The sequence below is a fragment of the Triplophysa rosa genome, linkage group LG15 (assembly GCF_024868665.1).
Source record: "Triplophysa rosa linkage group LG15, Trosa_1v2, whole genome shotgun sequence".
NCBI lineage: Eukaryota > Metazoa > Chordata > Actinopteri > Cypriniformes > Nemacheilidae > Triplophysa > Triplophysa rosa.
In genome coordinates this window covers 23,110,495-23,123,897 of record NC_079904.1, presented here as the reverse complement: position 1 = coordinate 23,123,897, position 13,403 = coordinate 23,110,495, and the positions used below count along the sequence as shown (strand labels likewise).

Genomic DNA, 13,403 nt, shown 5'->3' with positions numbered 1-13,403 from the left:
CATTTGTCATTTGAGTGCATTATGTGTGGATAGTAAAATAAAACATTCAAGGCAAAAAAACGGATGTTCTTCTAGATGTTCTCAAATGACAAAAATCATGACAGAATATTCATGTAGAACAAAAATGAAGAAATAGTGGAAGAAAGAAGTGTCCATGAATGATATTCTCATCCTCCGTAACATTTTTAAAACGCCGTTTACACACACACACACACACAAATATATTTACATTAAGTTTGATTTGATGTGAAGAAACACATCTGCCAGTAAGTAATGATCACTTTATATTTTTCTAGTTAATAGCTCAATATGCTCGTCACGCTGTGCACACTACTTTTTTCATTCTCATTACCGATACAGGTCATTTTCCGCATTTAAAAAAATGTCACATGTATAATTTCCTATTAAAATATACTTCATACTGTGTATGATTAGGTATCAAAACAACATGCTATGGTATCGACAGTTTTAAATGGTTATGGTAATGAGAATTTTTTGGTAAAAAAAATCTAAAGTGTCCGTTTTGCAATGAATGCTTTTAAACATGTCGTATCGAAGCGAGTGTTCTTAAGAAAATCATGGTTGACATCTTGAGACCAGTATTTCACGAGAATCACCCATTCCACGGCTCTCCTGTAATACCACCTGTAAGGCCACCGTTGGGGAATCGCTGTCTGAGACTATCTGGTGTTGTTTGTGTCTTCAGGACAGTAGCGATGAGACTGCCGATGTCGTGGATCAGACCGGTCTCGGCGGCACCACGTCTGTTTCTGAACCCGACCTGACCTGTGTGAAGGAGAGAGTGAGGAAAGAGCCTGTGAAAGAACGGCCCGTCTCCGAGATGTTCTCCATCGAGGACAGTATTGTGGAGAGAGAGATCGCTCAGAGGGTAAGACACCTCCGTCTGAGAGCAGCTGTAATGTTTGATGGATTCTCAGAGAGAAAGAGCGATGATGTAGATCTCATGTTCCTGATAATAACTGCAGGTTTGTTTTCTCTCACAAAGTCTCTTGAGAAACAGAAGATGGAGAAGAGGCCGCTGATGATGGCCGCTCTCAACGGCTTGTATGTCACGCACATGCCCGCTGAACACGTGACCAAACACACGGCTCAACACAACAGCACAGATGAATGGGTGAGCCGACATGTCTACAGATTTCTCAGTCCAGGCAAGGTCATGTGTTATGAATGTACCACGACGGTACCGAAAATCTCTCTCTTTCTCAGTGCCAGATGCTGGAGCTCAAGTTAGAAGAAGAGAGACTCTTTACTGAATACGAACAGATTCCCAAGAAAAAAGCGAAATCCATTTTCACCACGGCGACGCTGCTGGACAACATCGAGCGCAACCGCTTCAGAGATGTTCTTCCGTACGAAGAGAACCGAGTAGAACTCGTGCCGAACAAAGAGAACAACACGGGATACATCAACGCCTCTCACGTTAAGGTTGGAACAGGGCTTCTCAACGTTTTTGACTCCAAGGCCCCCCCCGTATTCAACAACTTTCAAAGCCCCCCTCCCGCTCACAAAAACTCAAAATATATCAGAGTTTGACGATAACTGGAAAAGTGTTTCTTCTATATAAAAATGGACAGATAATAAGAAATATCTTGTTTTTTCAAATGTATTGCAATGCTCATTTTGTCTCATTTTAAATTATTAGTCATCCCGAGGCCCCCTTGGAAGTCTTCTAGGGCCCCCCCTGTTGAGAACCACTGGGTATGAAACACATGGTGTAAAACTCTCTTTACGTTTGGTGACATCATGTGCACCAGCACAGAGCAGCACTTTTAAACAGTTTTAGAAAGCTTGGAAGAACCCATTTTTACAACATATATGATGCAACGCTTCCTGCCAGCTTAGCGTGTTTTCTCTGTAGTACAGTAGAGGGTGCTGTCATGCATCTAAAAACGCAGGAGCTGAATGGCAATTGTTTTGAAAAACACTGGCGGCGAAAGAGTTAATGCGATTAATTGTGATTACAATCTTTACAATTCTTGTAACTAAACTAAACTTTGTGTTATATTACCTTTGCATCAAATTACAAAAAAATAGTTAGCGCTAAAGCGAGAGTCTATGGAAGTCACGGTAAATTTGACATCATTCTCTCTTTCGACTGCCTTTTTTTTCGTTGAAAGCAGTGAAACCACTATCGTTGAGTTTTTCTTTTGCCGATTGAGCAAATGAGAATGCAATAAATATATTTTTGGAAGTCTCCCATTCACTGCCATAGAAGTTTACCCAACTATGGCGACGTAAAAAAGATCTCTCCCGTGTTTTGTTTAAAGTGAACTGTGTGTGTTTGTGTAGGTGACGATTTGTGGAGAAGAGTGGCACTACATCGCCACGCAAGGCCCGCTGCCTAACACCTGCCACGATTTCTGGCAGATGATCTGGGAGCAGGGAGTCAGTGTCATCGCCATGGTTACAGCCGAGGAGGTACGGCCGCTCGTGATTGAACGAATGAAAGGCCTTGTTTGAAATGTTTCATACGTTCTGTCATGTTACAGGAGGGCGGACGCTCCAAGAGTCACAGGTACTGGCCCAAACTGGGCTCCAAACACAACTCGGCCACGCACGGCAAGTTTAAGGTCACCACCAAGTTCCGCACGGACTCTGGTTGCTATGCAACCACAGGGTTGAAGGTGAAGCATCTGTTGTCGGGGCAGGAGCGTACCGTCTGGCATCTGCAGTACACGGACTGGCCCGAACACGGCTGCCCGGAATATGTGCAGGGATTTCTGTGTAAGATCCATAATGGGCCAAATTTCACCCTGGAGGTGAAAGTTTGATCAAAGTGAATGAAATACTTTGTTTAGCATAGGACACACCGGACAGAGTATGATTCCAGGTGTTGTGGTTCTTAGCGTTTCGTCTTTCTCTCCTCAGCGTACCTTGAAGAGATCCAGTCAGTCCGGCGTCACACTAACAGCATGTTGGACACGTCCAAGAGTTTGAATCCTCCGGTGATCGTTCACTGCAGTGCAGGAGTGAGTCGCACCGGGGTGGTCATCCTCACAGAACTCATGATCAGCTGTCTGGAGCACAACCAGGTCTGAACGCTCGCGCTCTCTCTCTCTCTCTCTCTCTCTCCATCAAACCTGAGGACCCCTGTGTGTATTCTAAACTTCTTTTGAATCGAATTTGTTTACACATCCATTTATTTCTACAGTGCTTTCACAATGTTGTAATGTTGCTTTACAGTAAATGCATTTTAGTATCGAGAGGAGAGACAAAAGAAAAAATGATGAAATATAATGCATATATTATAAATAAATTTATATTATTAAATATAAATGATAAAAATGATACGATATTTAGAATACATGGTATTGCTGCAGCCTACATTGGATTTGATGCGTATTTTACTAAATTGTAGGTTTGTAATAGTGCTGTTATATTCATAGTGCTAATAACCCTTGTCCATCATTGTGACAAGCAGAGCGGGACGAGGGCCGTGAGGGAACGGTGCGAGGCCGGTGACGCGAGTGATAATGAACGTTGCACCGGTCTCGCATCTCTCACGGAGGAGCTCCGGAAGCATAAAGGAGGAGCGACAGCAGTGAAGGACGATAGAGGACCAGGCCTGGATTTGATGTTATGTTTTATTTTGTTTGTGTGGCCGGCAGTCGACCGTGAGGGAGCTGTCGGCACTTTACTTTCGTTTTGTTGTTTGGTTATTTTATTAAAAGTTTGGTTTAAAGTTCGCCGGTTCCCGCCTTCTTCCTTCCTTACTTTGAACACTGTTACATTGGTGACGAAACCCGGGAAGAAGGCGGGAACCGGCAAACGTTAAACCAAACTTTTCATAAATTATTCAAAATGATCCCTCGCGTCACCGGTTCCCTCACGGCCCTCGTCCCGCTCTGCTTGTCACAATCAATAACTCACAGTTTTTAATATAGACAAAAATGTCCATGTCCAAATAGAAATATGATATATTCTGAATTTTTCCACTTTCACTGACTTTAGTTTTTCATACAAAGTCTTGTGTTCATTTTTCACGATTATATGAATTATATAATGTTGAGTAGATTTAAAAATGCGTGCAATGTTTTATTGGGGTGGGCAAAATGGCCAGAAATAACAAAAACAAGTCAAAAGTTTTGTGTTAATGTTCAGATTTTGACTTGCAATCAAAGGCAGTTATTTTCATGATGTTGTGTGTGTTTTGTCTGTTGTTCAGCGGGTGGAGGTTGCAGTGATGTTGGGCCGTTTGAGACAGCAGCGGATGCTGATGGTACAGACGGTCTGTCAGTATACGTTTGTGTATCAGGTCCTCGTTCAGTTCCTCAAGCACTCCAGACTCATCTGAGCGCTTTCCTTTCCTGACAATAATCCTACAAACAACTTACATTCGTCTATATCACATGTTTCCATCTGTTTGTTTTCTTTTGGCAGTGACCGTAAAATGTTTACAATAAATGTAACATAAGGTGTGATCTCTCTGGAGTTCAGGTTTAAAGTTCTTTGCGAGTGACGCAAGAACAAAAGAGAAAATGTTGCGACTTCATTTCATAAAAACATACTGGAATGGGAGATTAAAGAAACGTTCTTCTAAACACTCTTCTGTTATTTTCTGCTAAAGTCTGAAAATTTGCTGTTCATTTACTGAGATTTCATTCAAGATGTAGGACACGTTTCTGTTCTACTAACAACAAAGATGATTTTTTTTTGTTTTTTGTTGCAGCCGTGGTCCTTGTGATTTATGAAATGCAAGTCCTTGGGTGCCTTGTGAAAAATTATAGATGCCATATTTTTATCATATGATGTTATGGACGTCTAGCGCCAAGGCGAGGAAACCCAAACAAACTTGTTTCAGTTCTTTCATGAGTGACACTTCAGCACATAAACGTTAAAACACCATTAACTCATTCCAGTGTTGATGTTTTGTATTATAACAGTATATTTTATACCTTATTTATGCTGTGTTTTTTATTTCAGATCTGAGGTCAGTTACGGTACTTTTGTACAATTCAAGAGATTCGATTATTTTTCACATTTATTATTGATCAATTGGAGTATTGTTGAATATTGAAACTGCATTCAGTATTCAGGCACAAAAGTTGTTGTATGTTATTTGTTTTTGTTTCTATGAAATAAATCTAATATTAATAAGCTTATACTATCTTAATTGATGTGAATATTTTATATTTTCTCCTGACATATTTTTGTGAAAAGAATAGACAACTATGCATGCATTTTTTATTCAAATGTATATACTTGCTTTCACAAATGAATCGGTTTCTTTGCACTCATGTTTTCATGCGTGCATTATTTTTTTACGTTACGCTTCTTGATCTTAATCTTGCATTTATTCACCAAACTTTTATTTTGTAAATGTGCTGCCTGTGCAAACAATGCAATAAAGCATTATTATGTGAGCTTCTGTGTTATATTCATCGTAACGCTTTAGAAAGTCAACTTGAACAACTGTTTTGTGTATAAGAAGATGGACCAGACAGAAAAGGAAATCTTCATTAGCATTTTTTACGTTTCCTCCGGATTATCAAATACATGTTCAGAATATTGTTTATTGATTTGTGTCAAATAAAGCATCAACACATAGGTCAAGATTAGTCTAGGAGTGTGATTAAAATCCTTCAGTTACACAAATGTTTACAAAAAATCCTCCTTAAGATTTCCTGAGATTTTATTGCATTGTCTGTATCATCAAGCATGAGAAATGCATTTATTTAACATCATTTTACATTATAATCTATTGCGTTTATACAATCTACGCATTTTCTAAATTATATTGTGTTCTTACAGAAAAGATCTCATACACACACATTATTCATCACCACTTATTTCTCGTTTGAGCTCCGCCACGTACATGTGATCTTTGCCATGAACCACCTCCATAATGGCCAGAGCCTGAAACACAATGATCACTTATCATCGCTCACTGCTGTGTGTTCACAAACACAATCAAATACTGAGAAACGACTGAAAAGATAGCTTTATAGATTGTAATTACCTATAAATATTTGAATAGTTTTTTGTTACATGGTTTTGTTAACTATTCATTTCATTATAATGTGCGCTGACTTGCTCGGTCACTATATGCTGTGTTATGTTAGGGACAAGACTACTGTATGTTGAACGCAAATTTGTTTTTGCTGCAGTAACTGTGTTTTGTACCTTTTTAAGGGTGCTGATGCCGATGGGTTTTCTATCCAGAGCGATGGAAAGTCTGCCCAGTTTCAGATACATTGATGCTATATTCAGAGAGTATGCGGGATAAAGCACACTAAAGAGAAAACACAAAGGCTGATAAATGTTTGCACAAAATACACAGACACACAAGTACATATGCAGTATGTGCACGGCGTGTGTTCTTACATGTACTGTTTGAGAACCTTTTCGCCGTATCGAACCGCCCCGTCATAGTTCTCAGTGAACAGACAGACGCCCATGGCCTGATACATCATATGCAGCATGTAGACGTTAGAGTCGTCGAAAACCGAACCCATCTTATCGATGATGAGCTCACACATCTCCAACAGCTCAGATGGACATGAATCAGAGTCAAGAATCCATAAACCCTCAATAAATAATTCACCAGTTCCAATAAAAATGGTCATTTGAACTTATCTAGTATGACTGCAAATATTCACTCAGTTCTTCCCAACAGAAAGACACAAGAGGCTCAGAAAAGGATAATTTTCTCGCGTTTGGCTCTGCGGAATTCTTCAATGGCGTTCCGAGCGTAACGCACCATATCACTGATGTCCTTCTGACTGATCTCTTCACTCAACCTCCTCACCTTCATCTTCATCACATCCTGCATGGGCACACAAAAGTCAAATGACATGCATCTACAGCTAATATAATCATACATTTAGTATTACTAATGTCCACTAAACAAATCCTGTAAAAACTGCAATTTTCTGGGCTGCAGGTAAAAATAGTCATGTGATTCTTTTTGTTTTTCATGGTTTTCTTGTAAATTTGCAATCTTTAATTTGACGTTTTTTACAGTGTTTCAAAAATGGACAGTGTTCCAGCAGCTGGGGCGCCAGTAAAATAGCGTTAAATAACATCGAAAAACACATCACTCCAAGGCACTCGAAAGTATTATCAAAATAAAAAAGCCTTTATTAACACGTCTTATCTAAAATGACATCACACGTGCACCAACACGTTGCGGCTAACTAGCCTTCATCAGGGTGTCATCTAGTCACATGAGATGGTCACCTGATTAAGTATGGAGCAACTCAAAACAAATGATTTTTCATAAATATAACAGCTAATATGATTTAAATGACAAACAATGAAGAACACGAAAAAAGTTAAATAATGTTAAATAACGTACGTTATTGTACAGTTAAGTGATTTTTTTTTGCTTTTCTAGTAAAATTGCAGTCTTTTTCTGTAATTTGACGGTTCTTTACCGATTTAAAAATACACTGTAAAAATACTGTAAAAAAGTATTTTTTTTCGGCAGCTGGCGGCGCCAGTGAAATAGCATTAAATAACATGTCATGTTAAATGACATGCTTTTCATGGTTTTCTCGTAAATTTGCCAAGTTTTTATGTCGTTTGACATTTTTGTTACCGTACTTTGATAAATGTGTGAAAAATCTGTAGCATAAAATAATTCTGTAAAATTTTCTTTAAAAATTCCATATTTTTATACAGTATTTGTGAAAAATCTGTCAAAATAACAGTACGATTTTTTTAAAATGACATTTTTTTCTTGAACAAATTTGATGCACACACTTGATTAAATACCACTTTGATGGTCTGATTACAAACGGACGATTTTTCAACATTGTACATCTTATTGAAAATGTTGCAGTCATACCTTGTACTGAATGCGTTCTATATATTGCACTATTTATTTCAGGATTAATGTATTCTTTTTTAACATTTCCTTTTAGACTTGGAATACAGACTTTAGACTCACACACAGACATGTTGTATCGTGTGTTATATTTGACATACCATGGATTTGGTGGTACACTCTTTACAGTCACAGCTGAAGTAGTAGGCATCTCTGAGTCTCTCTATCCGGTCCTCTGTAGGGTACAGCATGTCTATATAGCTGATATATATCTACACACAAAGTACCTGCATTTTTACTCGAATACATTTCCAAAGATATTGATAGGTTTCAATTCCATTGCAATTTTATGAAAACGTTCAATCACAAAAAGCCAACTTTTGAATTATGACAAAAAACAGCTGCAGGCCTATTGTTCCTTTAAGATACAGCAACGTCAATAATCTGTCATTCTTCAATTTGTAGTTTTATAATGCAAAAACAAAGATGTGTGTCATATTGTCGTGTGAAGAACTCGGTTGCATACGGACCTCCTGCCCTGGACTGATGTCCTGCACAGCTCGCACCTCCGCGTTGATGCCTCTGTATGTCACGATGACGTTGGGACAGCAGCTGTGGTTCGTGAGGGCGATACTGAGAAAGAGCACGAGATGAAAAGACAAGGAGCATTATAAAAGACCTCAGAGAGAGCTATAAGAGGAGGTGAGTGAAAAAAACTAGCGTGCCGTGAACATCATTTTGTTACTCAAAGCACTTTTACAAAAATGCACGTGACCACAGTAAAGGCAAATCAATCCCAAAACACGACAACAACCGTCCGATGGAAACGTTTGGAAGAGTAGACACATATACAATACATGCACAAGAATTCATGAAACATAAAAGAGATAGTTGAGCCAAAAGTCAACGTGTCCTTTTCAACCTGTATGACTTTCTTTCTTCTTCAGAACACAAAAGAAGATATTTTGAAGAACGTTGCTAGCCGAACTACACTGAGCCCTATTGACTTCCATTGTATGAACACAAAACCACCGAGACATTTCTCAAAATATCTTCTTTTGTGTCTCGCAGAAAAAAAGAGCCACATGCAAGATTGGGTCCACATGAGGGTGAATAAATGACAGAATTTGTTTTTTATTTAAATTCCTGTTTCTAAAAGAAACAACCCTCAAGACAAAAGGGAAGGGGGGAGACGAATGATGAAGCAAACTATGACAAACAAGTTCAACATTAGAAGCATGAAACACAGGATGACGCTGGAGGCCAAAGCCGTACATCTGCCAAGTTAAGGACCGTGACTATCAAATACAGACTGAAGCCAACGTATGAGTCAGCACCTCAAAGAGAAAGTCCCTGGTATAGAGCCACAAACATCGTCCCGTGAGTAAGACCCCCAGCCTGCAGGAGAGCCCACCTGGACCTCCTCCGACATATCATGAAGTGACAGTGTGTACGTGTGTGAGCTTACTCTGGAAACACCGCTAATCCTACGTGAGAGAGTTCCTCGTCCTCCAGAGTGAACCCGTTACAGTGAACCTGAAGAACCAAAGAAAGAAAGACCAGTGAGTCTTTGAAGTGTGTATTGGGCTAAACTCCTCTGAAAGAGTGGGTTTACCTGTGAGAAGAGTGTTAGCAGGGCCTGATGTTCGGGGAAGTCCAGATATTTGGAGTAAAACTGATGGAGACCAGCAATATCTGCTTTAGTCCGCTCTCTTTTCTCATTATCCATCTCCTCGGTGTCTGAGAGAAAGACATTCTAACATCACTTACAAAATAAATGACAAACAACAAAAGCCACAAGCTAAAAGAATACATTGCTTGTGTAAGAAATGAGCTGTTTTGCTGTCACTGTAACGTATACTATACGGTAATTGCTGAAGGTTTAAAGGGGTCATATGACACGGCTAAAACATTATGGTTTGTTTTAGATGGAATGGAATGTGTCTACACGATTTAAGGTTCAAAAACGCTGTATTTTCCACATACCGAAGGCTGCGGTGTTTCTCTCCTAAATGAATCTGTGTTTTGAACGACTCGGAGAAGACAATGATTCAGTGAGTCATTCATCAAGAAATCGCCTGAAATAAGGTCTGTGGTTAACAAAACCGCTAAATATTTTCACGTTTTTATTCTATGACATAAAACACACCAATCAAACCTGCTTGTGATTATTTAAACCATTATTGTGTCTTAAAACGGCGGTTGCTAACAAGTTGCTAAAAGCGACTTCTTCCTTTGGCGGTGACATAGACGTCATCGCGCATTTAAAGCTCACAAATAATGCAACATGGGCACAAATCTCTTAAAACGTAGATGCGGATTCATTCACAGAGTAATTACTTAACACATTTTTAATAAAGTTTGAAAGAGTTGTCGGAGGCTCGGTGGTGGTGACGTTGATGTCGAGCGACCTTAAGTGTAGTCTGTTTATAGCATCGTGTTATAGCTTTTTACTTCTGACGATTGTAATTCGGCTTCAAAGGTAACAAATGCTGTGTACATTTGTAAAGATTATCTTGAGAGACAAAAAGTGTAAACATCATAAACCTTTGTTAATCACAGAGCTTATTTTTTGCGAACTTCCAAAAGTCTATGGGAAAAATGCATAGGCTTTCGGTCGAGGGAACCAGCGCGGCGCTTACTTCCGAGTTAGCCTACAAAAACAGGTCATCTCTGAGGTACTGGATTAATGAAATTTGTCGCACATTTGAATTCGTTCCCACGTGAAAATGTACTTTAGTATTTACTACAGCAAACTTTACTAAAATCCCTAGACACTAGTGTTTTTGAGTAAATAGTAAAGTATACTACAGTATTTACTACAATTTATCCATTTACTACAGGCAATTCTACAAAATATTGTAGTGTACATGAATAATACAGTTTACTGTAGTAAATACAAAATGTTTCATTTCGATCTGTGTATTAAGGAAATGTGGTTTATTTTGTAGTTATCAATGATGAACATGGCATCGTGATACTACTTGGTATCGTGATACTTCGGCTGGTATAGTATCATAAGATATGGTACGGTGGCAACCGTTATGTTCATTTATCATCATCGTAGCTCACACTTGGACAGCAAGACACAGTTTTTACACAAGAACCAGCTAAATATTTTTCCTCCGTTCCTCAAAGACAAATACACTTTTGGAACCGCAGTAGTTCTCTGGTGGTACAAGCCAGGTTCGATCCAGGCATTCATGTTTTTCATCTACAATACTCTTTATTTGACAGGATTGACACTCGTGTGGTGCCGTTTCTGCTTCAGCGTTCATGTGTTGTGCATACAGAAATGTTCGTTGTCTCTCTATCAGCTGGAACCACTTTCACTTGATATATTTTTCTTTTTCATTCCCTGTATAACCATGAGAATGTGTAAAGAAATCAGTTTCTGATATACTCAAAGCAGCCCCAACATTGAGCGTGACTTCAATCACCTTCATCTCCATTCTGATGCTGCCTTTGAACAGATCCTCTTGATCATGTCTACATGCCTAAATGACTTGCTGCCACGTGATTGGTTGATTGGTTTCTTTGCAAATCAAGTAATTTACCTGGTAAAACCATACACATTATATGGGGTCAATTATTTTGAACTCTTTCTGTGGTGTCCATAATGTTTTCTGGTACTTACGGGCTTCCATATCCTTCAGTAAGAGCAGTTTTTCTGACTGGCTTCTCGCTTTCTGGTCTCTCTGCGTGGGTAACAACACGTCAAACACTCAGAACTTTAAATCTCGATCAATGGCATAGAGTTCGATTGCCTGTGTCTGACCAGTCTGGCGATGATTCTGGCCACCAGTCGCACCGTCTCTGAAGGACACCACTTCTCACCAAACGCACACATGGTGTGACACTCCAGCTTGTGCACGGGCCAGTCCTTTTTCTGTCAAATACACACAACAAAATTGTTTTACATCAACATTTTTTAGGTGTTTAATTTCATGTAATTTCATTCATTTAATTTAATTTTTTTTATATATTTTATAGCCTATCTGAAGCTATTTTTAGGTGTTTTATCTCAAGACATTTTCAGAAGCTATTTTTATATCTCAAGACATTGTTATGTGTTTTATCTCAAGCTGTTTTCTGTTTGTTGTCTTTGACACATAAAATGAAGTTTAACTACAGCAAATTGATTTAACCTAAGCCACTTTTTTATTTTAAATAAAACAAATTAGGTGTAAAAACTTTCTTCAATGAAAAAAAGAAACGGTAACAATTCATATTTTGGGTAAAGATAATAAAGAAATATATTGCCTGTAATAACAAAGTTTTCTGTAACTTAATCAAAAGTCAAATATGTACTTGGCTTTAAAATAAAATAAACGTTTTACTTTGTTTCAATGTAGGCTACATTTTTGATATTTGATTTGATGATAAATGAAAAGTATATGTCTGAACAAAAGCATAAATATAATTATAGAAAAAGTAAAAACATGGGCTGTAACAAATTAGAGTGACTTTTAAGTTTGGCAAAAGTATAATTGATTTTACTGTACCTACCTTCATTTTCAATTAAATTACTCTTTTCTTTAAACACAGGCTAACTGAGAATGACTTATTATTATGAATTATTGTTATTAATATATTTCATATTTATTTGATATTAAACAAGATACATTTAGCTGTAGAAATTGGCATCAAGCTTCATGAAATTTCACTATTTACTGTAATTTTTGTATCATGACACCCCTGGTAAAATGTGTGTTTGAATGTGTTACAGAAGGTGTTTTTACCTGACACTTTGCATTGCAGTAGAACGCTTTCTTACACTTTCCACATTTTGCAAGACCCTTCTTCCTGCACACACGAAACACAAATGAGCATCAGAAGACAGTAAACTCATGACATAAACCTAGTCTGTTCGCATGATCATGTAGTGTCATCTCTAACAGTTGATTCAGTCATTGAGAGGTGTGAAGCAGCTGTCTGTCTTCAGCAGCTGTCAGCAGAGGTCCACTATCACTTTTACAAGCCCTCACTGACCCCAGACCAGAGGCAGCGCGTTGTGCTAAAGCCATCTGCTTTCAGTCGTTTGACAGTATTTTTAGACGTGACCACTTGGACATTTTCGAAATGAGAGCTGCATTCAAAACGAAAGAAGGGCAGACACAAAACACATGAACAGTGATTTGAGTTTGTGTCAGACTTTAAATGAATGAACACATTTCATGATACGATGACAGAGTTGAATTCCACCATAAACGCTGTAAAAGCACCACCAATGACTCTTGAGACATTATATGATAAACAAAGTTCCACAGTTTGACCTGTCATGCATTTGTCCTAAATAGCATTTCATTTGATCATAGACTTATATTAAATCATGAATGCTTTTTGAAAACAACCACAGATGATTACGAGAATGTAACTAATGTACAATCTTAGATGATTCAATCTATAACAAAATCACTAGTAAAACAACCACAAACTCCACAAACCAATCTGTAAACAAAATGTTGAAGATTTTAAGATCATTTCGCTCAAGTTTTTCTGGACTAAATGAAGCTCAGCAGCAACAGGAACAAAACAGAACAAAGTCAGCTGTTGTCAACAAATGAAGAAAACAGAAAGTATCTTTAAAAACAACAGATTCGTTGAATAGATT

At 38.2% G+C, this 13,403-nt stretch overlaps 2 protein-coding genes and 1 long non-coding RNA gene across 3 annotated transcripts in view; 1 reads left to right on the top strand and 2 right to left on the bottom strand.

The window, feature by feature from the left end:
* The window catches only part of LOC130565442 (tyrosine-protein phosphatase non-receptor type 14-like), a 42,297-nt gene extending 36,912 nt beyond the window's left edge, over nt 1–5,385 (top strand). The window contains exons 14-20 of the mRNA XM_057352160.1: nt 707–889; nt 1,007–1,135; nt 1,228–1,446; nt 2,311–2,439; nt 2,511–2,745; nt 2,890–3,053; nt 4,187–5,385. Coding sequence (XP_057208143.1) covers nt 707–889; nt 1,007–1,135; nt 1,228–1,446; nt 2,311–2,439; nt 2,511–2,745; nt 2,890–3,053; nt 4,187–4,315 — 1,188 coding nt within the window. The 3' untranslated portion in view covers nt 4,316–5,385. The remainder of the gene's footprint in view (nt 1–706; nt 890–1,006; nt 1,136–1,227; nt 1,447–2,310; nt 2,440–2,510; nt 2,746–2,889; nt 3,054–4,186) is intronic.
* A 131-nt stretch (nt 5,386–5,516) lies between these two features.
* smyd2b (SET and MYND domain containing 2b) overlaps nt 5,517–13,403 on the bottom strand; it is a 16,777-nt gene continuing 8,890 nt past the window's right edge. Inside the window, exons 6-13 of the mRNA XM_057352183.1 lie at nt 9,405–9,529; nt 9,258–9,325; nt 8,320–8,422; nt 7,951–8,061; nt 6,667–6,787; nt 6,346–6,520; nt 6,145–6,253; nt 5,517–5,877 (exon numbers count right to left, since the gene is read on the bottom strand). Coding sequence (XP_057208166.1) covers nt 5,794–5,877; nt 6,145–6,253; nt 6,346–6,520; nt 6,667–6,787; nt 7,951–8,061; nt 8,320–8,422; nt 9,258–9,325; nt 9,405–9,529 — 896 coding nt within the window. The 3' untranslated portion in view covers nt 5,517–5,793. The remainder of the gene's footprint in view (nt 5,878–6,144; nt 6,254–6,345; nt 6,521–6,666; nt 6,788–7,950; nt 8,062–8,319; nt 8,423–9,257; nt 9,326–9,404; nt 9,530–13,403) is intronic.
* On the bottom strand, nt 11,229–11,601 carry LOC130565456 (uncharacterized). The gene is made up of 3 exons (XR_008964377.1): nt 11,568–11,601; nt 11,427–11,487; nt 11,229–11,346 (listed from the first exon to the last, which is right to left on the bottom strand). It is a non-coding gene; the product is annotated as an uncharacterized LOC130565456 (long non-coding RNA).